The 23,876-nt window shown below is 37.6% G+C and overlaps 1 protein-coding gene across 7 annotated transcripts in view; it reads left to right on the top strand.

The window, feature by feature from the left end:
• The window catches only part of RAPGEF2 (Rap guanine nucleotide exchange factor 2), a 195,216-nt gene that overhangs the window by 83,439 nt on the left and 87,901 nt on the right, over window positions 1-23,876 (top strand). For all 7 annotated transcript variants that reach the window (XM_056350378.1, XM_056350455.1, XM_056350061.1 and 4 more), the window contains exons 5-6: window positions 18,806-18,881; window positions 21,527-21,694. In XM_056350378.1, coding sequence (XP_056206353.1) covers window positions 18,806-18,881; window positions 21,527-21,694 — 244 coding nt within the window. The remainder of the gene's footprint in view (window positions 1-18,805; window positions 18,882-21,526; window positions 21,695-23,876) is intronic.

Raw genomic sequence — 23,876 nt, 5'->3', positions numbered from 1 at the left:
TAGTGAGGGGTCCAAAAGTGAACACAGTATTCTGTGTATTCTGGGACATGTCTGACATCTTGGTGAATTGCAAGTGTGGAGTTTGGTATTAGAAGAAGTTTCATAGCTGTGGATGGAGCCAAGTAGCTGCCAAAGCTGGTATCTTGGGAAGTAAATGTGAGAGAGACAATTTGTTAATTAACAAAGACAACATAAGTCCATGAAAGCAAAATTAAGAAACTTTAATTTCATGAGATAAGATAGAAAGTATTTCTGGAGAGCAAAACCAGAGTCATTCTAGTGAGAGGCTTTGTGCTCAGAAGCTATAAAGGATAGATGAGGGCCTTATTTAAATTTAGGACGAAGCTAATTAGGATTTTTGCTTTGTAAATGAGTAAGCTGCAATATCTGGGCCTTAGGCTCATCCCTGAATAAGAAACTTGGGAAGAGTGAGAGGGCACCCAGGTTCAACTTCTGATTTGGAATACTGGTGGGTAGTAAGTGTGGGTGGGTTTGTTTGTTTGTTTTTATAATTTAGGTTTTTTAAAGCAAAGGCTTGAGAAGAAAACAGAGTTATTCAACTTTACTTACACTGCCAGTGAATCGCTCACAAGGAAATAGTAGACTGCTCAGATGTACAGACTGGGTAGAAGAGACTGATTAGCAGCAACACTAAAGAAAAATTTTACAGTGCGAGCAAGACTTTACAGGGAACGAGACTTCCTGAAAAGCATACTGTCCAGGAACTGATGGGGTGGTAGCTTGAGGTGTAAGAGTAGTGGTAAAAGGCTGTTACTGAATAACTGTTTGCTTAAACTGACTATTTACACATAAAGGGAGTAATAATTTCAAGAACCTTTTTGAGTATTACATAATTTGGCAGTCTTGATGTTGTATTGCCGTTAAGATGAATTTGCTACACTTTAGCAAATGGAGCATGTCCTGATGCATCGTTGACGTCAGGTAATAGGAAGAGACCTAAACATTGCCAGGTTGAGATAATCTAATTTTGATCTTGTTTGGCCAGAACATTGTTATGTGGGTAAAGTTATTATAAACTTATATTTAGACTATTTTAGTGGGTTTCCCCCCACCTCCCAGTTGAGTACATTTTATCTTTGCCATCTAGAAAGCCACCAGGAAATAATTTTGCAACATGTGAAGCTTGTGAGTAAGACAGCAGGATGGAGCTGAGAAGCCTGTGTAGGAGCAGAAAGCAAATAGCTCCTGTCTCCAAATCACAGTGACTCAGAAAATTCTCGTTTCCCTAACTTTTCTTTTCCCAGATCTTAGAGTAATCAGTCCCTCCTATCCCCAAACATCTCACCATCCAAAACACCTGACTTTTTTTCTTACCTTGAAATTATTCTCTTTTTTTTGACATCCTGCCCCATGCCCACGCAGTAAGTCCCTTTGCACAAGTTCTCTGGGCTTCATCCAGCCTTTGCAGTGGGACCTGAGGAGCTGCCAGTGTTGCTCAGATCGTGGGCTTCCCCCTGCCCGTCCTCCTGCCTTTGTCAAGCTCAGCTTCATTGAATGATGGCTGGGCAGTAGCTGGCCAAATTTAAAATGAAATATATATTCCTCCCCTGCCCTGAATGTCAAGGGCATTTGCTGTTCTTTGTTGGATTTCACTCTTCAACAATGTATGTCTGTACAAACCAGGGTAAAAGTAGTACCTAGTTAGGGGAATTCAGATAGCCATAGTGAATAAATCTGCTGCTATCTTGGGTGGGTTTTCTCGGGCCTGTGCTTTAGTTTCCTGGTTGTTGGCATGTGAGCCTATAAGGAACAGGATACAGTGCTATTACCAGATTAATAGCTGAAACTTGGAAGTGACTTGGTGCATTTGACTGCATATGCTCAGCATATTATTTGTATTTAGGACATCTATTAGCTAATTTAGTTGCATTAGTTTCAGATATACCGTCCTTAGACGCATTGGTGGATATCACTGGAAATGCTCTTTTGTTGTGTATTTTATGTCAGGCAATTCCTCCGCCCCCCCCCCCCCCCCCCCCCCCCCCCCCCCCATCATTGTTTCCCTGTCTTTGATTCCTAGAATTAGATACCCTTTAAAATTCTTTGGGGAGAGGGAGTGATGACTACATTTGGCAGACAGAATATATAGTCAGGGAAGAAGAATGTCGTAATAAATAAATAAAACCCAGACTGTCTAAAAGCATAAGAAATGACCACCCCCTGCTTTCTCACTCAAATCAGAATTAAATAATAGTATAGCAGTCCAAAAATAAGCAACTTTGTAATGCAATAATGTGGTCAAATAGCTGCTGGTTGAAATAGTTTGAAATGAATGGAATAGCTGCCAGTTTTGCCCAAGTTATATAATGTACTGGGTGACTTGTAGGACTACTTGTAAGTAGCTACTTGACAAGTCTTTCATTCAGAATTTAAAAAAATTATAAATTGTTCAAGATGGAATATTGTAATACATGAAGTCCTAAACTTCCTTTGGAAACTTTTAACACCTAAACCAGGTCTGTTTTGTGAAAATAGCATGAGTATAATTTTATTTCCCTATTCTAATGTAGTTTAGCTTGTATTTCTTCAAATGCCAAATAAAGAGCTAGCAAATAGTGTTCATAAGGTAAGGCTGGATTTTATTCAGTTAATATATTATTTTGGGAAAATTTACAGAGTTTTAAAGAATTTTTACCTAAACAATTAAAGCTGCCATATTTTTGGTTACATAAGTAAAGCTTAGTCTAGTTCTCCTATTTAATTTCTGTAAATTGCAACAATGAAATTTTATTCTGATGGCTTAATGTGAGGAAGATTATTTTTTTCCCCCCCATCTCATATTTTAGTATTACCATTTTTCATACTTAATCCTTTTAACATATCAGGCACATACTACCGTCAAACTAAACATTCCTTAATTCACCCTCTCCCACAACAACCACCAAACTAGCACAAATATTAACACTTGGTCTCCTCACCTCTTTCACTGAGCATCTGTACCCTGAAGCAGTTCACATGGTAGAATGAGGTTTATGTATGAGGTCCAGAAAATAAATGAGCAGAAAATGCAATGCCCTGAAGGTTGTCCTGGCTCTCCTGTGTTTTCACGTGGTCACTGGCAGCAGTAATGTGACAGTCTCTCAAAATACCTTTTGGAATGGCCTCCAGCATCCCTAGGTTAGCTCTGTGCTCTCATCACATTTGTTCAGCTGTTCAGACTTCCCATGGGGTTTTTGTTCAAGGACTTTGCTTCTAGTGTAAATTTCATCATGGTCTCTCATCTTATTTGACTTGGAGCTGCACTACATAAATGTCTCCTAGATCTCCAACAGCTAACCTCATACTTGCCCGTGGCTTCCATGACTGGAGGATGCAACTAACTCTTAGCAACAAAATACAGAATTGCTGGGCAGTTTTTCTCAGACTGCTAGGCTCTGGTGCTTGGGATTTTCTGTTTTGCTCCTAGAATTCTTCAGAGGCTCTCTGGATGGTGTGTGCTGGGCTGCTTGGGCATGCTGTGATGCCAACTTGCCATGTGCAAACCTGGCTTTGCTCTTAATGCTCACTCATCTACACGCTTTCCTTGCTTTAGCCTCTTCTTTTCCTTCTGTACTGACACACCCAAGCAGATCTCTCCTCTCCATATGGCGATGGAGGGATGCTCTCTCTTTGGCAAGTCACAGATTTTATATTCAAGAGCAATTATTTAAGCTCTTTCCTCTAACTAAAAGACTAAGTTTTGAAGTTGAGAGAACATCTGGGTTTTTTCCTCTTCAAAATTAAGAGATCTATCTATTTAAATATTGATGCTTTAGCCCTGTGGAGTTTCTTATACTAAAACAATGTGAAAATTGGAATGGAATATCAAATTCTACTGCAGAGCCATTAAAGAAATCATGGATTTCTTTTGAATGTGTTTACAGCAATAATAAAACTAAATTTGTGCAGGAATGATTTGTCCTTGTCCAAGTGTGTCCTGATTAACTTAAGAAAGTAAACTCTCTCAGAAGAAAAAGTTAGGGATTTTGGCTGGTTTTGGGTTGGTTTTTTTAACAGGTAACGCATGTGAGTAAATAGTGCTGGAGCAAAGCTCTTGGCTATGTACATGCATTTATACAGCTTTATGTATCCTGAAACATACTTCCTAATTTTTGTGATCCCTGGGGACATGCTGTTTGGTGTGGTTTAGATATATTTGACTGATAATATGTTTAAATTTTGGAGAGAACTTTCTTTGATCAATCTTTTCAGTGAATAAAATGATAGATAGTTTTAATCACAAAGATAAAATTGTTCCCTCAAAATATGACCCTAATATATTTGCAACTTAGTGTTTATTAATAATGGCTATTGCTAGCTGAAACTTAGAACAGAACAAAACTGGTGTTTTAAGTTAGTGATCAATATACACAAATATTTCAACCAGAATAAAATCCCCTAAAAAGGGTTTTGTGGTTGGTTGTTGTTGTTTTTTCCTCTGAGCAGGAAACCTGAGTTTTAGAACAACAGGTTTAAGGAGGCTCAGTGTTTTGCTTTTGAGAGCTGCTGGTTTAGTTATTTAAGCTGCAGAGGGAGTTGATCGAGAGCTGTGCTGAGCTTATTGAGCTTTTCCCTCTTTCTGAGTTTTGCTTATGTCTAAGGATTTACAGTGTCATGATGGAAACACAAAGACCATAGGTTGGCTCTTTGTAAAGAAAAATAACTCCCCAGGCTATGGTTTATAGTCTACTTAAAAATTACGTGAAAATGTGTGCTTTGAATTTAGCTTGCCCTCACAACTCTCACTCTTTAATATAAAACATTCATTTTTTGCTGCTAGTTGCTGCTGCTGGATTTTCCCTTGACCTGTTTGTTGCGTCATGATTTCTGTATCTCGCTAGTGCTGTTCTGAAGCCATTCTCATGACTGTCTCTATAGGTTGGTGGGAAGGTATAGCATATGGTGTTCTTGGGGGCCGCCCCCCAATGCCATTGTGACTTCTCTTTGGTTTCAGTGCCTTGGTTCAGCATTTCAGTCCATCAACTGAAACCGAAGCGTGAAGGAGTGTGATCTTACAGTTCAGTCTAGGAAGGGCTGAGATCACTACCTCCAACTTCTTTCTTCGTTCAGCTTAGGGAGATGTCAGTCCATTTATGACTGAGTGTATGTCTACCATGCATCTCTCTCAATGGATTTTAAACAGACATTGAGAAATTAGCCCTAATTGCTTTGTACCATCTGCATCTACCCAAAAGGACATACGCAGTCTTTTAGATGGAGATGTTTACCGTTACCTGCAAGCACAAAATTAGACTATCACAGTGCATGCGGCTGATGACTTTTTGAGACTCAAACTTGTGGAGAAAACAAAAGCTTGCTTACAAGAGGGAACATTTTGTGGGGAGTGCCTGATTTGGCCTTGAATATGTTCATCTCCTGTTGGTATCGTGGCCAGCGTTACCAGCGAAGCCTGGAGTGCTCTGGCGTGGCATTACCATCTTCCTTGTGAGGTGCCAGAAGAGCTGGAGTTGCCCTGGTTCTGTCCCTGAACCCAGCTCCTCGCGGGCTGGCTGGCAGGGAGGGTGTCCAGCTCCCCCAGTCTGGCTTCCTCACCGAGACATAATCAGTCTCAACTCTGGCTGCAGCGGAATTAGCAAGCCATAAATTAACAGGGCCTTGTCTTGTCATGTCACCTGCTGTTACAGCGAAGTTCGTGATGCAGAGCACATGCTGCTTGTACCAGTAATGTCATCTGAAACTGTCCTTGCTGTTTGCAGAAAGTGGCGTACAGGATTTTTTAAGATAAGAATACTTAAGATGATTTTTACAGCTAAATGAATTTGGTATTACATACACTTTGCTTTATTCCCCCCGTCTCCTGTTCTGCTGAAAAATTGAAGAGTTCATTGAGGTTTGAAATTGGTCATCTTCCAAGTGTGCTGTCAGGATCAGAGGTGTTGGGAAATAGAAGAGGACACGGTTCCTAAATTATGAGATTGGGTGCTGTCTGGCAGTGTTCCTGTCAAAACAATTATTTCAACGCTCCTGGAATTTTGTTCTTGCACAGCTGATAAAATGTTGAGGGGCTTAATCTATTATGTTGGCATCTTTTGAAAATAAAAATAGAAGTCTAGTGTAGTGGGTCTAGTGCTACCAGGCTTTCTTCCAAGTTTGTAACAAGGAGATGAGAAGGTAACAATGAAGCAGGAAGTGTCGGATGACCTGAAAAATTTATAAGTGAGCCTGAATATTTTTGATTCCCCTTCAGGTGGGGAAGGTTTTCAGGGATGGGGATTCTCATTTAGGAGAATAGCCACCTTCAGAAGCCCTCACAAATGCAAGCCTTGTACTAGTTCCTAGGTGTATATCCTAGAGCTACAGACTTTTGTCTTTTTCCATATGAATGACCTGATGATGGACTTGAGATGGTCTGGGTCACCTGCTGATGCTCCAGTGCATTGGTAGAATGTTTTTGATGACTTCATACGCTTTCCATAGGAGAGACACCATTAATTGGTGGTAGGTGGCTTGTAGATCTGAATGTGCTTGCACTGCTCCAGTTTTTCATTGTTTCACACGTGGTAATTGTAAGCTAAGTCAAGATGGCATTTCCTGCTACTGTTGCTACATCAACAAGAAAAAAAATAAATTAAGTAGGCTTTTATTATGTTCTGCTTTATTCAGGTCAGTGGTGTTTTTCTTCCCCATTGAAACTTCAACTGTGTAAAAATACTAAAAAGTTGAATGTGTATATTTTAATAACAAAATTATGCTTAGGAATTTGTGGTATGGAACATAGAAACAAAGTATGTAACAGTATAAATCCAAACCATTGCTTTTATGGTGAGTCCCACCTGTGAACCAAATAAAGTTATTTTTGCACTATAGAATAAGTATAATCAAAAATTTTTCAGTGTGATATGAGTATGGGATATAGCCAATGCTAAGGAACACCAAAATCTGAGGTAACACGGATAGAATAATTTTTTTTGTGTGCAAGCATGAATGTGTCTTTATAGCTTAGAGTAACTGAAAAGAACCTGAAGAAAAAAATTAAAATTTAGCAGAGGGGTTTAACAGCCTAGATTCATGGGGGATAATATTTTAGGAGAAAGCAAGGAGAGGAAAGGCGAGAATTCTTGAAGGTAGCTGATAGAGAAAATGTAATCTTTGACATCTATGAATGATACCAGCTCTCACTTCCCATTTTTTAAAATGTTAGAAAGTTGGGTTTAAAATTATGGCTGCAATATATAACACCACATATAGTGTTTGAAAAATGTGCTGAAGTTGTGGGCTTCTTTTTGGGGGGCAATGGGAATGTTTCAGAATGCTCTCTAGGATGGACGGGAAAAACATTAATTCCACTGAAAATTTGGTTTTCCTGAAGATGTTGATGTATTCTCATTGTTGAAAAATTTTGGTGCTGCTTAGTTGATACCTGGTTTCTCAAATGTGCTGCAAGAAAAGTGGCCTTGAATCAGTAAATTTTTTTTATTGCTGACTCTAGCTTATTTTGTTGCATTGGTTAGACACACCTTCTTAATCCCAGCATTAGGATTTCTAATGGAGCATGTCACCATTTGAAGTAATTAACAACAGTAATCAATCTCAGAAACATTGTTCATCTTTGCTTTTGCTTTTGTTCTTCTGTACATTATAATTATGTGATTTTCATTTGATTTTGACAGATCTCACTGGTATCTTTCTAAAATTTCAAGCTGGATTTTAATATTAAAAAGCTGTTAACTGAAATGATAATTACTTGCATACATATAGGGTTGTGGAAAAAAACGGAGTGCTCTTTCTGAGAAGTTAATGAGGGGAAAATTCTCTGTGTAATAAAGTATGTGGTTATTTCAATGTGAGACCTGTTATACCTGGATATATTCACTGCTGCTCACATTGCTATTTAAAGTTATCTATCAGAAGAAAACTGTTGTTTTTTCACAATTGATATTGCAGCTGGTGAGATGACCTGCTCTGCAATCCGTTCTTTCTGATTTCAGGTGCCTTCTGATTCAATTTATTAGTATATAAAGTTTTGAGTTTTAGTACAAACCTGCAAAACATAAAAAAACCCCGCTTGAAAAAACTGCATTGTGAGACTCCTTCTGAGGGTAAAAGGAAGACCATGTGTGCTTCACATGCTCCCTGGGTTCATGGGCAAGTTTTCTAAGTGTAATGAACTGAGAAGTTATCTGGTCATTGCTTACCCCAAAATAACAACAAAATGAACTTTGTGCAAAAACAGCATAAAGAATACCCAGGAGGGGGAAGTATACCCATGTGGAGAGGGGAATGGGTGCGCTGCAGAGCAAGGAGGTGGTGGCGATACGCTGGAGAAAAAGACCATTTTTGAGCACGGTGGTGAAGTTTTCCCAGCCTAGGGAGCAAAATTAACCAGACAGAGAGGACCAATTTAAATCCTCAAATTGGAGATGACTTATTACTGCTGAACAATTATATTTAAAAGACAATTAAAACAATATACAGAGTGGAAGATCATGCTCACCAAAATTAGCGTACTCTACAGAACAGGCGAGAGATACCTTAAGAGTCCATCCTGTGCATGCAAGTGCAAAACTGAAAAATCTTCTTTTTTGTGTATATATATATATATTTATATGTCTGTGGGGTTTTGCTTTTTTAAAAAACTTTTTTTCTTTTTTTAAACAAAATGTCCAAGAAAACTCTTGTGAGAAGTCCAGTGTAAATCTATTCTGGGATGGCTGTCCCTGCATTTAGGTTTGGGATATTTGGGGAAGAGCCTTTTCTTTGCCTCATGTGGAACTCTGGTGATTTGAACTTCTATAGACAGCTTCGGTGAAGGACAATCTTGATAAGGTGAAATAATTACTTTTACTTATGTATTTGCAGGACTACAGAAAAGTGGAAGGAATAAAAAGTATTGTTTTGATTATTAGCATGATTCTGCTACTGCAATTCTTCTACAGTGTTTTTAACAAAGTGTTATTCCGTACTGTAGAAGACTTTAACTTGCCTGAGAGTTTTCTGTCAGGTAACACTAATGTTTTTGAATGTTTCTGAAACATAAATCCAGGGACACTAGACATAGCGTAACATGTTAAGTGAGGGATAATTTATTTTCAAATTATTATTTAAATAGCTAAACCAAAATTGCCACTATTACTTCACTGTTTCAGTTTGTTTTCATTTACACTGGGAGTATGGAAACTAGTTATTGAGGTCACGTGTTTAGCCCTCCATGTGAATGAATTTGTTGTATAGAATGAGTTTGGCATGTAACTGGGGGTGGAAAATGTCAATATGTATGGTTTTATTTTACTATTAAAAACCTAGATGACCTGTGAAGTCACTAAATTTTTGTTGGGTTTTTTTGTGTGTTTTTGTTTTTTTTTTAAAAAAAGATGACAGTTTCCAATACTTTCATTATGAAAGTCTGTAGGGTGACTTAAAAAAACTTACTATATCTTTTTCAAGGTAAAAAACCCAAACAGTCTTCATTTAGGAGCTAACATCTAACAGCTTTGTATGAAGTTGGAAAAATGCTCCTCTGTTTTAATGAATTTCATGAATGTTAATAAGCCAAATTATGTTCAGACAAGGTCTTGCCTCTTAAGTAATGTTTTCCTACTATTTCTCATTCTTTGAGACTGTTATGGAGATGTTGTGATGTCACAGTAATCTCCATGACAACACAGACATCATTAAGATGATAAGATGAAGCATAAGCAAGGCTGTCTTTATTCAAACCATTTATTAAAATACTTTTTTTTTTTGTCTAAAAGAAAAGGAATAATAAAAAAAAAAGTAGGTTAGGAAAAAAGCTTGCATCTTTGAATGTTTTCCAAGATAAGATGAGAACTTCTAATTTAAAAATCAAACAGGGATTTTTTTATTTTTCCAAATAAAAATCTCTTCTGCCAGCTGTTCTGATGAGGTACCTGCCTTCTGGCTTTCTATACTAGAGATGCTGCAAAGTTGAACTGCTGCAACAAGCTAAATTTTGTTGTTGCCACCACTATGTTCCAGTTTTGTTTATATATTTGTGTATATAGTTTATAAATACAGATCTTGATTTTCCAGGAAATTTTCATAAACACATGTCTCTTGTTTGTTATATACAAAGAAAGAATCACAAAGTACCCTAAATGGTATTCTAGTCTGAAAAGTATTCAGGATCACCTGTTGTTCTAAAAGCCCTGAGCCTCTACCTCCATTTGCAGTAAATTTGCAAAACAATTCATTTTTCTTTATAGCACTTTTTCAGATTGGGTTTTTAATAATTTTTCAACTTAACTTTAGTTTTAAGGTAACATTATAAAAAGCTGAAGTGAAAAGCAACACACTTGAAACTTTACTAATTTTTTTTTACGTAAACTAGTCAAACTTGCTACCGTAATCAGTCTTCTAACTAGATAAAATTTCAAAATTAATCACATTTTTCAAAACAGTAGTCTGTACTAAAAGAAAAAACTGTGTGAAGTTTACAAGGCATATGTTTCAAGGGTTGACCGAAGGGACTTTCTCTGGAAGCAAACCTCCAGAATCTGGCTAATTTCAAATTATTCACTGTCAGTTTTCAGGAATTTCTTTTGAAGTGCTTTCACTAGTCAGCTATAAATTACCAGATTAATGCAACCTCTGATCTTCGTTGTATTTGCATAAGAAATAAAGAAAAATCCCTATGAGTATTATGTTGATAAAGTACTATAGTCTGTCATCTGTAAGGATGCTAACTAAATGTGTTCAAAATACTGATGAAGTTTGCTAAAGCTTTCAGCTGGAGTTCAGATTAGCTTGCACACATTTTTAGCCAGAATTATTTAAAGCATTAATACACTATTAAGGTGTTTATCCTATAATTTTGGTGTCCTTCACATGGACTGGTTAGTCATCTGGCATTCTCTGTCTGACTTGCTGGGCTCTTCCTGCCTTTACACCCTCTTGCTCCAGCACCAGTGTTATTGCCCTTGACCCCATGATTCTTCTTCCTCCACAGCAGTGGGTAGTTTGCATCCTAGGTCCAGCAAGGAGCTGCAGTGATGTTTGAGGACTGTTTTTCTTTTTTCTCTTGTGAAACACCCCTGCTCCAAAGTCTTATTAAGTGGCATGTACTTAGCTCTGATGTTGCAAGTAAGTCCCTTCCCTGACATATGAGCTGTTGTATCTGAGACTGTAAACATCTAAGCTATCGTATAACGCTGGATAAGTCTAATCATCCTTATCCATGGTATGTAGTGAGCTCATGTCTCCAGGATTTGCAAACAGTGACAGGTCCACAAATGCCTCTTCAACTCATATTCCAGTTGCCAGCATCTCAATTTTCCTTTCAACTGAAAACCATTTCTGTGAAGCAGCTCTTTGCTCTCGCTCGAAAAAAAATAAATTACTGGAAACGTAATAACATTGTGAGAATTACGTGAGTTAAAAGAAAAAAAGAAAAAGAAAAAGAAAAGTGTGAATCTACTGATTATTTTGATATGCAGATGACTGCCATTTTTTAATTAAGAAGTAATATTTAACACCAGTCAAAACCAACTTGGGCTTCACTTGCATATTTGCCTGTTTCTAAAAGACAGGCACTAATTTCAATCAGAATCAGAGAAGTCAGCCTATATTATATAGAAGATCAAATTATCTGATGAAGAGCCTCTGTCTTTTAGTTGACAAATCCTTGTTTTCATGGTTTCCATTGTGCAGCTTTAAGCGTGGGGAAACCTGCTGCTGCCTTCCTTCCTTGCATCATGCCCAGCAGAAGGCTGTTCCCGATAGAGCTGCTCTGCATGCATGAAGGGCTCTGTCTTTTTTTTCTGAGGGGTCAGAAAATGGCCATGCCAAATTTAGTTTTCGTCAGAACACTTAAGCCTTCCCCTAGGGATGGCTTGTGCATGTATACACACTTCTAAATTGTAACTTCCTTTTTATTTCATCCCTGGCAAGGGTGAGTTGGTGGGAGGAACAGTCTGGGTTTCACAGCACATTCACTGAAAGCCAGCTATAAACCTAGCTTGGTTAGAATAAGCCGTTAAGAGGGACTGATGTTTTTCATTCTAATCTGGATGTAGCAAAATGAAATGTGATGTGTTTTAATAGAAAAAGACACAGGAGGAGGAACTTGACTGAATCCTTCACTCTGTATCCCAAATAGAGTGAAGGATTTGAAGAATCTCTATTCCCCGATAGAATATAGTCCCCATTTTTTTCCCCATTTAGACATCTACTAAATACTGCTCAATAATATTTAATTCAGGAATTCAGCGTGACTGGTTTGCTTTAGACCTACATCTAAGCATTTTGGCATTGTTGCAAGTTAAGTGTTGATTGCTGCATCAAGATTTGACTTTGGGGTTTGTCGGAGACCAGACATTCTGCACATGTTTGCTTCTGTATTGTCAGAGAATAATTGACACAGTGATGGAAAGCAGCTGCTGGTCGTGGCTGAGGTCACGGCGCTGGTATGAGGAACCAGCACCAGGCAGCACGTGCAGGCGGGACCTGTGGCAAATGATCATGCAGAGGAACGGTGGCTCCTCTGAGCTCCGAGTTTGAGAAGCTGGAGGGTAGAGGGAAGGTGAAAAACACAGCAGAGAGCACTTGAACGTCAATAGTGACGGCAGTAACAGCGTTTGCAGGGTGGGTGCTACCTAATAGCAGGTGAAGGCTCTGTCTTACACAACTTCAAATTCTAAATGTGCTTAATGCAATCCCTCTGTTTTTCATTTTGGAAGTTTTTGGTGATCCTCCTAAAGATAGATGTCAGCTGAAGCAATGTCATTTTCACAAAATTAGTTGGGAAGTATTTGGTTTATGTAGCTTAAGATCTTGTTTTTATCACGAGTATGTTAAAAACTCGAGAAACTGAACTCAGCTGTGCATAGCCTTATGCTTGAAGATTTATTCAAGTACAGTCTCAAAGAGAAAAGGACTGGTTTCATGGAAGGTGGAAGAGGGAAAATATTTACTTTGATGTCCGCGTGTATTTGGAAGTCCTGCACTGGCAAATATTGCACAGCATTGATCTTACACCCATAGTACATCCCATTTGAAAATTTCAGGACAAAGAAAGTTTTTGAATATCTGATTTCTAGAGTTTTAGCACAAATTGTTGCAATACTCATGCATTGTGTTTCTATTTCTAATATGTTGTAGATTTTTTTTTAAGCAAGACTTACATTGAATTTATTTTTTTCCATAAATATACCACAGAAAATTCTAAGAACTTGAGAAACAAGAAAATCTTTTACTTGTATTTTTCCTTGCATTAGAACATGTCTAAATGGAATATGCTTTTTGACTTAGAGGAAATGCCAATTAAATACTTTATTCTAAACTAGCAGCTTTGTTCCAAATATTGCATTTATAAATACATAAAACTATAAGAGTATTTTGCACTTAATGTGTTGAAGAATGCGCACTATATAGATGATCACACTTTGTGGAGCTTTCTTTGTGAGACTTAGATGTAGTTTTACTAAGAGTTGCAAAACATAGGGGGATTAATTATTACTTTAAGCTAATGCAAGGTGGTGAATATCAAAAGAAATAAATGTTTAGACACATTATGGGGGAAACCCTACATTTTTATATGTCCTTTTCAAAATAGTTGTTACTGGTGAAATTGGGTTTTCTGTGAGTGATCCTTGATCTTTAAAGAGGGAGGAAGAAAAGGGCTTCTCAGTGAAAAACTTTTTCTTGGTGTTTGTCGTCAGTGGAGTTTTATTCAGATTCTGCATCGTTTTTGATGAATGCGTTTACATTCCAGTGCTGAGAAATAATTTTCCATTTGGGAGCTGGGCTGACGTGAAAACAGGAATGTGGAGGCCCAGGGCGAGGGGACAGGGCTGAATGCTGATAGGGAAATGTTCCCTCTTCAGTAGCTGCCGCCTTGCCTGTGAGCTTTGAAAAGAGCGTCTGTGTGTGCATGTACCAGTATGTCTGGGGACCTGGGGCAATGGATGGGTCACGTCTGGAGAAAGCTGCATTGCTCTCCAGTGTCACGATGATAATAGAAAGGATAGAAGGAGTCACCCTCAATACCTGGAAGTTTTTGGCTGTCTCTGTGTGTAAGCGCTTATAAAATTTAATGTGTTGCTTGTAGCTCTAGGTGTTTCATTTAATTGAGATACTTTGTTGTTTTGTTTTATTAGTACATGTAATAAACTTGAAGGGGAATAAATGCAGTCAGTGGTCTTAAATTATTCTCCTTTTGCTGTTTGTTAGCTGCTGACATATTTGCACTGATTGTAGTTTTATAATTGTAAAGGTGTTTTTAATGAAAACTGAAAGTGAAGTGCAATCTTTGGAAACATGAAACCCTTAGCTTTCCCTTAAAACTTGTCTGCTATTAATTAGTGTGTTGTAAACTGTAATACATCTGTTCTTTAACCAACTGTGTATGTTTTGAGTATAATGAGTTCCAAGATACGTATATAGTAAGGTACGCTTACAGAGAAGGGCACTGTCATCGACAGTCAGTGTAAACTCCATTTTAGAATGCATTAGAATGGAAATGAAGTTATAAGTTACTTATATGAATTAAAATACCTGTTTTTAATACAGTGAGCAAAAGGGTTTATTTAGTACTAACAAATTTATTTGGAAATAATGCTTTTGAATAGTCAAGTGGGAAATTGGACTTTTGTCAGTTGCTTCAGGGAATTAGTATAGTTAGGGAGCAGTTGCTTGGGCACAGTATCTAGCCTTCTAAGATATAATTATTTTTTTAATCAGCCACTTTCAAATTTGCTACTGTAAAGTAGATTCCTGCAAATAAAATTGTTTTATATATCTTTAAGGTATTTTTTTAAGGTTGTTTTACATTCATATCATGCACTCAGTAGCTTTATGGGGAATAAAAGTAACTGTGACAGAAAAGGACTCCAGAAGTGAAATTGCCTCTAGGACAGGTACTAAGGAGAACATCTGTGAAGTTTAATACTCAAGGAGCCTCAAGTCAGAGCTTATGTGGTAGCAGGGAGAAAAAGTGTTGGAAAAGCTGCTGCAAAACAAGGATCTTTGGGGAATTTAGGTGAGGCAGCAATATCCTAACCAGACAGCCTTCTGGCTATCCAAATTACTGATATAACCTCTACATCCCTTCTCAGGTGATTTGCTGGATGTTGTATGGTTCTCTCAGGTATATCACTGACTTAATAGTTGCAAATGAGATATTTTTAGAAGTTGAAATGAATAAGGCTTAGGTAGGAAGAGATTTTATCTTTATGTATTAAGACAACTCTAATTAATGTTATTAAGGAAGGATATGGTACAACCAAATGTGAAGTGTCTATTAGGTACAATTCTCTACCACATTTTAAAAATAAACGTGTGATTTAACTGTAACCTCCATAGTGAAGTCATATATCCATAGGCTTATTTCACACTACAGTAGGGGGAGGAATACATTTGTCAAAGCCCTATCCATTGAAACCCGCTAATAAAGGCTCTCTATGTTTTATTTTAGCTAGCCACTGCTCATGTAGACTGTGTATGTTGTGATAAATCTGGGCAGTCAAACTGACTTTCTCCGGGAAGTGTGGCATCAACATTTGGAAAGAACAGTGTCTAGCAAAAGTTACTGAAACAAAGCTGGTTATTACAGAGTATGTCAGCCCTTCACTGAAACTTCGTCTGCTGCTCCTGTTTCTGTGTGTTACCTGGCATCCCTCAAGCTAGCTTGGGTGCCAGCTTGTGGTCCCTTGTATGAAGTTCCCCTCTCTATGTATGATGATTTATATTATTATATGTAACATATAAGGTATTTTATAAAAAGCTGTGCAGCTTGGGGTTTTTGATCGGCTCAGTAAACAGACTGTATTATGTGTTGGGTATTTGCTTCTTTTTACTGCTTATTAATGTTTTAAATAACTTTAAAATCTTAACTTTAAATCGTTTGTTTGGTGGCTTTCCTGTACCTCGTGGCTGGTTACTGCAGCTAGGGATTTCAGCTAGAGAAGGGTGTCACTGAAGTCCTCCTTTGTTGGTCCTTGCTTTTTGCTCTTGTGGGAAGCTCTGACAAATAAATTAATTCTGGTAGAATTGACTTTGATATCAGTCTTCTGAACTGAAACAGCGGGATTGGTGATGCCCAAAGACCCCTGTTGTTCCTCAGTTGCATGTCAACAGCTGTTTGCGTGACTGTGTGTAGGTATTGCAGTGTGGTTCTGCAACAGATAGTATGCAAAACTGTGATGGATGTTCTACTAAAGTCAGAGTTGGACACTTCTGAGATGTCCAGATATAGTGGACAGTCACAAGAGACATTCCTAATTCTCCCTGGTTACCTGAATTCCTCACTGATGATGAATTTCCAGTAGCAGATTGGAAGTCAAGAGGTTTAGCTGGTGTGGCGTATCTGAGAACTGCAACACTTGAAGGGTCATTTAACTTTCTGCCTTGATTTACTTGTCTGGCCTACAATACTTCACAAAGATTATGGAGTTTGTTTGCAGCCTGAAAAGCCTCGTGATCTTTGGTCAAAGATAATATGCATGTGTGATGCACTGTCTGCTTTGATAAATTTTGTGCTGTCATAGGAATCTGAGCAGTACAGCGATGACATGGTTATTTGCTGCAAGAATCAGTGTGATACTGGGAACAGAAATTAAGAATATTCTTTATAGTAGCTCAATGCATGCCTGCTGTCTTAATATGTTGACTACTGTTCCCTTGTGCTGAAGGGTAAAATCCAAACAAGTTATTCAAGAGCTCAAAAGCACATCCAAAACAAGCTGCTGCTTTTTACTGAGTTTGCTAAAGCTTGAAACTTTTGGCTGTCAAAAGTGATTAGCAATGGACAGAAGTTTAAAGCTGATACTTACAGACAGCAATAGAGGAAGAAGAAATGGTGGACTGGAAAAGTGTATGTGCATTTTCTATTGAAATTGGTGTTTGCTGTGAGGCTAGAAAGTGACCTGGCAAAAAATACAGCAATAGTGTATTCCAGACCAAAACCAATGGTTACAAAAAGGGGGACAAGTATCTACAAGAGAAAAGGGAGTATTTCTGTGTTTGTTTTCAGTTAGAATATCAAATAAGGTGGCTTCCTAATCACCATTTTTGCACTTTTGTTTTTCAGTCATTGAGGTGTTTTACTTTCCTTTCTCACCCCTTCCTTTCCTTTTTTTTAAGGAAAAACTGTGTATATGGATCAGGTTAATGACCAAGAAAATAAGTTTGTCATTTCTGCGACAGTCTAGTGAATCAAGATAATGGCTTCATTTTCTGGTCTCTTAAAGAGTAGTTGAAATGGTATAAAATTCAAGATGGCATTGTAAAGCAAAGCACCCTGTGTTTTGTTGCTGGACTATAGGAGGAAGCATGTGTTTGCCCCTAGGAAAATAACATTTTGTCGAGAGACTTCTTTATTGAATGTTTCTTTTCAAGGGGCTTAGTATTCTGGAAAATTTTTTCTATTGTAGAAGTCCCATGTACCATTAAATGCGATTATTATTTTGATGAATAAGCACAGCTGGCACTTCTTTTCAATATCTGACTGCCTTCTTTTTGAGCTATAAACGTGCTGTTGTCAAGAGATTAGCCTTTGTGGTAGCAAGTTAAATTGTTCATTTCTACTAATCAGTAGGTGGGATAGCAGAATAGATATAAACTGGCTAGCTACACTCTTCCAAATGGTGTATGAAGTTCTTCAGTTTGCTTGTTATGAAATAAAGCTTTAAAAAGTTACTTTTCACAAACAAAGTCATAGCTTAAGTGTGTCACTATGGTTGTGTGTTACAGGCTTGGGTAAAGTTCAGATTTACTGATTTACAATTATATTGAGTCTGGTTTGCTTTTCATAAACTTACGTGACAGCTGTTGCCCTGTGAGCTTCAGATAGGAAGGATTTCCATGCCTGTTGCACAGTGCCAGTTGAAGAAAGGGAATGGCTAAATGGTTCCTTGGCCCTTGGCAGATTTTAGGGCACATGTGTTACAGCAAGCTGCAAGAGGGGTCCTGAAGGTCCAGCTGTTTTGACTTCTATCCTGCCTTCCTCTCTGCAACGGGAAAGATCTGGTGTTGACCTGGCAGGCTTAAATACGAACTACCTGGCAGGGGAAGCACACACCCCAGAAACTAACTTTAGCTGGTTGTCTTTTCTTCTGATGGCGTATGATTAAGGATCTAAAAATAAAGGTTTTGTATTTCACTGAATTATGTACTGGTTCTCTGCATTCCACCTTTACTGCTGCATTTTGAGGATTCTTTGCAGTTAAGCCTGCAGAGACACACATATTCATTTAATACAGGCAGAGCACTTCAGAAACTGAAATTAAAATAGCTTTCTATTTTATCCTACAGGAAGCAAAATAGTATTATGCTTAATTATTGCACTAAGGTGAGAATGTGTCAGGAAAAGCAGAACAACCTTTTGTCCTCATCTTCAATTTGGGAATACCCTCGCTTTCAGCATACTTATTTTGTTAATTTATTTTAAGTAAAAAAGAGCTAATTGAAGTTGATCAGGCTTTTCATTCTTTCCTTAGTATGCTAGTTAGCTTTCTCTATAGAAATGCAGATAGCTTAGGTAACTTAATGCTGTAATGCCAGAAGATACTAGATCAAACTCTGTAATGTAGTTCAGAATCACCCATGCATCTTCTGTAGACACCACTTGATTGACACTTGTTTTAGTGTTGATAGAATTACTTAGCAAATACTCTTGGCAAACTATATAAATACAAAATACACAGCTGGTGGTGTCCTTGGGTATTAGTTACTTGTCAAAGGACATATGCATGAAAACTTGTTTCATACAGAGGTAAGTACATTTTTTTTTTCTTCTGTGCTTTACAATATCTGGAGAAGATGCAAATATGCTTATGGATTGTGTTGTAAGTCTGACTTCTGTTCTGATTGAACTATTTCTGTTCTTCAGTTTTGGCAAGCGTTCTGCAGGAAGCTTCAGGCGTGGCTGTGAATGCATTGTTTTAGAGCCATCTGAAATGATTGTGGTAAGAATATTTTCATTCAGTTTGTTTCAGATTTTACAGGCCAGCTTTGGTAACACTTCAACTTCCAGTAAAACTTGAAGAGTTTTCTGTTTTGCACATGATCTTTTTATAAATCTAAGATGTCATACATAATTTTCTTGGCATTCTTTGCACACATACTTGCATTGTTTGAGTGATAAAGGTATCTTTTTATTGTTGTTACATTTACTCTTGCAGATTTCTTGTAAAACTGAAGTTTTCTTCTGCTAGCAGAACAGCAGAACAGTTTGTGGGGTTTTTGTGTATGGCTTTTGGGTTTTTTAAGCTGTTTTATTATTATAGGTAGGCAAAGATGCTTTAAAGGATTAATCTCATTTTAGCTAAAGTAATAAATAGTTGATTGAATGAAATATTTCTTCTCAGCTGTCTGAAGTTTTAAGAAGCAGTTTGAACATTTTAAAATTCTACCAACTTTTCTGGGTGAAGGTTATTTATTAGCAGTAACTGCTGTGGTCCAGTGGCAGAACAGCATTGTCTCTGAGGGTTCACAGGCTTGAAAGTTTTGTAGTTGCCCACCTGAACAAAGGCATAACCAATGGGCTAAATGTTTTTCTCTGTCATTGAGAAGTCATCGATTACTAATACCGGCAAGACGGTTATCTAAGCCATATATAGATGATAGTTCAGATACTGGCTGTGACACTGAGCATTCTTTTCCTAAAGTTTCTGTAAAATTTGTGGAAGCTCAGGAAATTGTGGTATAGCTTTAGGCTTGCAGAGAGATTAGGTTACTCTGTTAAAGTTGGTTGTTAAAAAAAGTAGCTTTTTAGCTTATCTTCATGCAAATGCAGGCATGCTTTCGTGGGTTTTAAGCTCTTTGTGATTTCGCTGTAAGCAGATAAAGATGATTGTATAATGGGATCTTTTTCTATCATTTGATTATGTATCTCCCTCTTCCAATTCTAATTAAGAAAATTGTCTTATGGAGCTATGGAGACACAGAAAGCATACATGAGAATGCCAGTTGCTTTTTTGCTATCCCTAAATAAAGCTCTCTGTAACTTTACTTTGTAGAGGAGCAGCTCCTCAGCAGCAGCCCTTTATGCCTCCCCACTGGCCCCTTGACTTGTCTGACCAGTTTGTGTTACTCTCACCACTAGAAGGATACAATTTAGTTGGGGATGTCTGTCTCCTGATTCCTCAGTAAGTTACAAAGAAGAGATTTAAGGATGGACATGGGGAAAGGAGATGACTAAACAAGAATCCACAAGAAATCTTGTCATCTTTTAGACTGATGGGTAATGTTGGGCTGGGGCAGGTACTCCCACATGTGTCATATTAGTCCAAAAAAACCCCCCAGACCAACAACTAGAGTTTTGGGAAAGCTGAAATGAAACATTTGACTTCAATCCAGCCTTTCAAAGGAATAGTTGTACCTTGAATAGAAAGAATCCCATCCCCAGAGTTTGTTGGGCGCGGTAACTTTCAGTCTCTGGGCTGGATGGAGTCGCTTTGTGGGGAGGAGAAGGGGGAGAGGTGTCAGGTGTGAGTGGAACTGTGTCAGATGTGAAACAGATGCTCAGTGGTGGGGGGGTAAGCTCTTCCTGTGCTCATCCCCTTGTATTAGTACACTGAAAGGTGTATTTAGTGACTTGAGCTGACTAATACGTGATACTTCTGACAGACACACTGCAAATTCTGAGTAATCTTTTGTCTAAATCTCTTCTATGTGCTGAGAAATATGGAGGAACCTCGCAAGGTGTTTTGTAAGCTCCTACCTACATCTTCAGAAATACTGTTTATCCCTGGGGGGTGGAAGTGAATAGGAGTTAACTGAGTCCCTATAGATAGGCAGTGCTGACAGTTGTGGTTTTTCCCCCTCTCCCCCCCGCCCCCCCCCCCCCCCCCCCCCCCCCCCATTTCCCTGTTAGTTTTGCGTAAGGTTTCTATTAGTTGGGTCAACACAGAAGAGATGTTGATTTTCAGCCAAATTACTGTAAAAAGATTGTTCCTTTTCAGGAAAACCAGAATTCCTAGTTCAAATATTTTCATTGCAGTATACTGTTGTGTGTAATTTAGGACTATTACTTTGAAAAGTCTGAAACTGAGATGGCTGATATATATTAGGATATACCTAATAGGTATTTTTTATTCTCCCTCTTGCTGTTTTGAAGGGATTTGTTTTTATGTAAGCTCAGTCTATTAGAAATCCTTCTTTTATGTCTTCAAATTATTTGCAGTAAACAATAAAACCAGTAATGTCTATAAAGGAGCAAAGCCTTTGCCATAGGTTGGTTAGGGAAGATACCAAGTGACAGAGGTCAGTAGGAAAACTACCAAATTCTTTCTCATACCAGTTTTCTTTTTGTAACATATTGAGTAGTGAAATGTTTGTATTTATGCAAGAGTAAGAAGTGGGAGAGGAAGGGAGAAGATTTTTCTTCTGTCAGTTTTGAAAACTGGCCGTATTCACTGATACTGTTCATAGCAGTGGGGTTTTTTTTGTTTTTTGGTTTTTTTTTTAAAGTAGTGGTTTCACTATTAGTGCTTAAAATGCAGGAAATTGAAAGCTAACTGCCATTGTTTGAGAACAGGATTTGTTGTTTTTCTAACAAGAAACATTTTTATTTCTTGTGGGAAATGACACTCTCTTGCATCTATTGTAGGTTGATTACATGGATGAAAATGAGGAGTATTTTCAACGTCAAGCTTCTCATAGGCAATCTCGAAGAAGATTTAGGAAAATCAACCAAAAAGGGGAGCGACAAACAATTATTGATACTGTTGACCCTTATCCTGTGGGGAAGCCACCTCTACCTAGAGGCTACCATACGGTAAGCTGTCTGTATTTATGGTTCACAGAAACGTAAACAGGAAAATTACTGAAAATAAGCCAATCAAAATGGCTAAACTTGCTGGCATCTTTAAACAAGTGTGCTTTGGTAGGGAAGTTTCCCCTTAAAATACTGTGAATTTGACTCCATCAGTACGTGAACGTGTGTGCAGCTTGCATCTTAGTTCAGGGTTGAAAGCACATTTCTTATGACCATGAATGTCCAGTCATTATTTGGACTTATTATACATATATTTGAAATTGTGAAAGAAATTATGTTCTCGTTTCCTTTTGATATTGTTACTGTACGAATAGTTTAGTGTACAGTGTTAAAAGTTCAGTTGTGAAACACCCATTCACATATATGGTAACAGTGGTTGCCCAGGAGGGACTGTGCTGCATTGCAGTAGGCCAGATTCTTGGATTAAATCTGTCATTTCATTTTGGTATACAGAATTTAAATGTCAGATTAACCTTTACTGGTCTCTGCCTCAAGAGCCCTTTATTCTGGGGTTTCAGTGAGCTACGTAGTCTGCCCATCATCAGGGAGATCATTTAGTCATTTTACTTGATTTCTGTTTTCTTCATTGGGGTAATCTTGTATGTGGAAAGCTTCCGGGCTTTCTCTTGAGATGAAAATAAAAAATATTTTATATGGCTTTTAAATTGAGAAAAACTCTATTAGATTAATGTGTTTGTTTGGTATTGATTACAACTGTAAGCAAAATACTGGAAAAGCTGTTTGTCTTTGGCTCTCATTTATTTAAGACCTCAAATCTACTAGAACCGTAAAGGCATTCACATAAATAACTTTGTGCATATCTAATCTCATTGAGTTCGTTGGGCTAATTTTTGCACAGTATAAGCTACATGCATATAAATTTGCAGGATTAGAGCTTTAGTGTTTTTAAAATACTGTCTTTGATCCAATGCAGGGTTGTTTGGTTTTTTGTTTTTTTCCCCGTTTTTCCTTTTTTATCCTTATTCCTTGCCTTGTTTGCCAGTTCCCTGTATATTCAATGTGCATCTGTAAGTGTGTAGATGTTTGATTACATCTGTTAATTATACAGGCTTTTCCTCATGAGTTGAATAATTACATTTTATGCCAACAATTTGTTTTTGTTTATACAACAGCTTTTAATGGTTTAATTTTCAGTGCAGTTTTAATTGCCTCTAAATTTAATACGTATTGAGCCAGTTCACTTAGTTTGAAGATGAAACGTTTTACTAGTCTGTTTTTGGAAAAATACGTGTGTAGTATTGGACTTCGTAGGAACTACAGGAAAAATTGCTTTTCTTCGTAGTATTTAGATGTGTATGTTGTGCTTAGCAAACAGTTCTAGTGTGATTTTTATCTAACTCTAGAAGGGCAATATTTAGATTACACACAGTGCCATTTGCATTTGTAGGTCCTTGCCTGTTGTATAAATTTCACTTTAGGTATGCCTAATAAATTTTCTTAAGCTTAACTGGTACTAAGAGCAAAAGCCCATTGTGTGCCATTCTGTTGTGCGAGTTCATAATGATTTTGTGTATGTGTTGGGAAATTCATTGCAAGCGAGATTTCATATTGAGTTGGAAGAGATTGCCAAATAAACTGTAAAATTTGCAATAATTACAGTCAAATGTTGCTGTAAAAAGTATAATATGAGGCATATGACTGACTTCCCCCCCCCCCCCCCCCTTCCTTACCCAAAGCAAATGAGTCAGTCTCAAATGAGTTTTACGATGTAGTCAAGACTCTTCATGCTGGCCCATTCCCTCCTATTTTACAGTATTTGGTGATCTTGTATACATTGTTCTCTCATTTACTTCTGCTAGCAGTATTATTTCTATCGCTTTAACCATACATGTTAAAGGCTGCGTTGTCTTTTCTCCTTTCCTATTTTATGTCCCTTGACCTCATTTTTTTAGTCTTAATTTCTTGAAAAACTTACTGAAGAAAGCAGAGATTTTTGAAACACGGGAATTCAAAACATAACACATATCTCGTGGGCTTGTTGCCCGTCTATTCTTTAGTCAGCATCTGTCAGGGTCTCATCTTTCGTTCTTCTTAGTTTTGGATAAATAAAGCAGCATGAAAAAAATGCAGATGTTCAGATATTGCAGTAAATAATGTGTTAAATTCAAGTTGAAAAGGATTAATATGATGCATTTGTTTTCAGTCCTTGTGGGTATATTCT

This window comes from Falco biarmicus, chromosome 1 (assembly GCF_023638135.1).
Source record: "Falco biarmicus isolate bFalBia1 chromosome 1, bFalBia1.pri, whole genome shotgun sequence".
Classification (NCBI taxonomy): domain Eukaryota; kingdom Metazoa; phylum Chordata; class Aves; order Falconiformes; family Falconidae; genus Falco; species Falco biarmicus.
The sequence above is the reverse complement of the archived record's forward strand: the minus strand, read 5'-3'. Positions and strand labels throughout refer to the sequence as shown.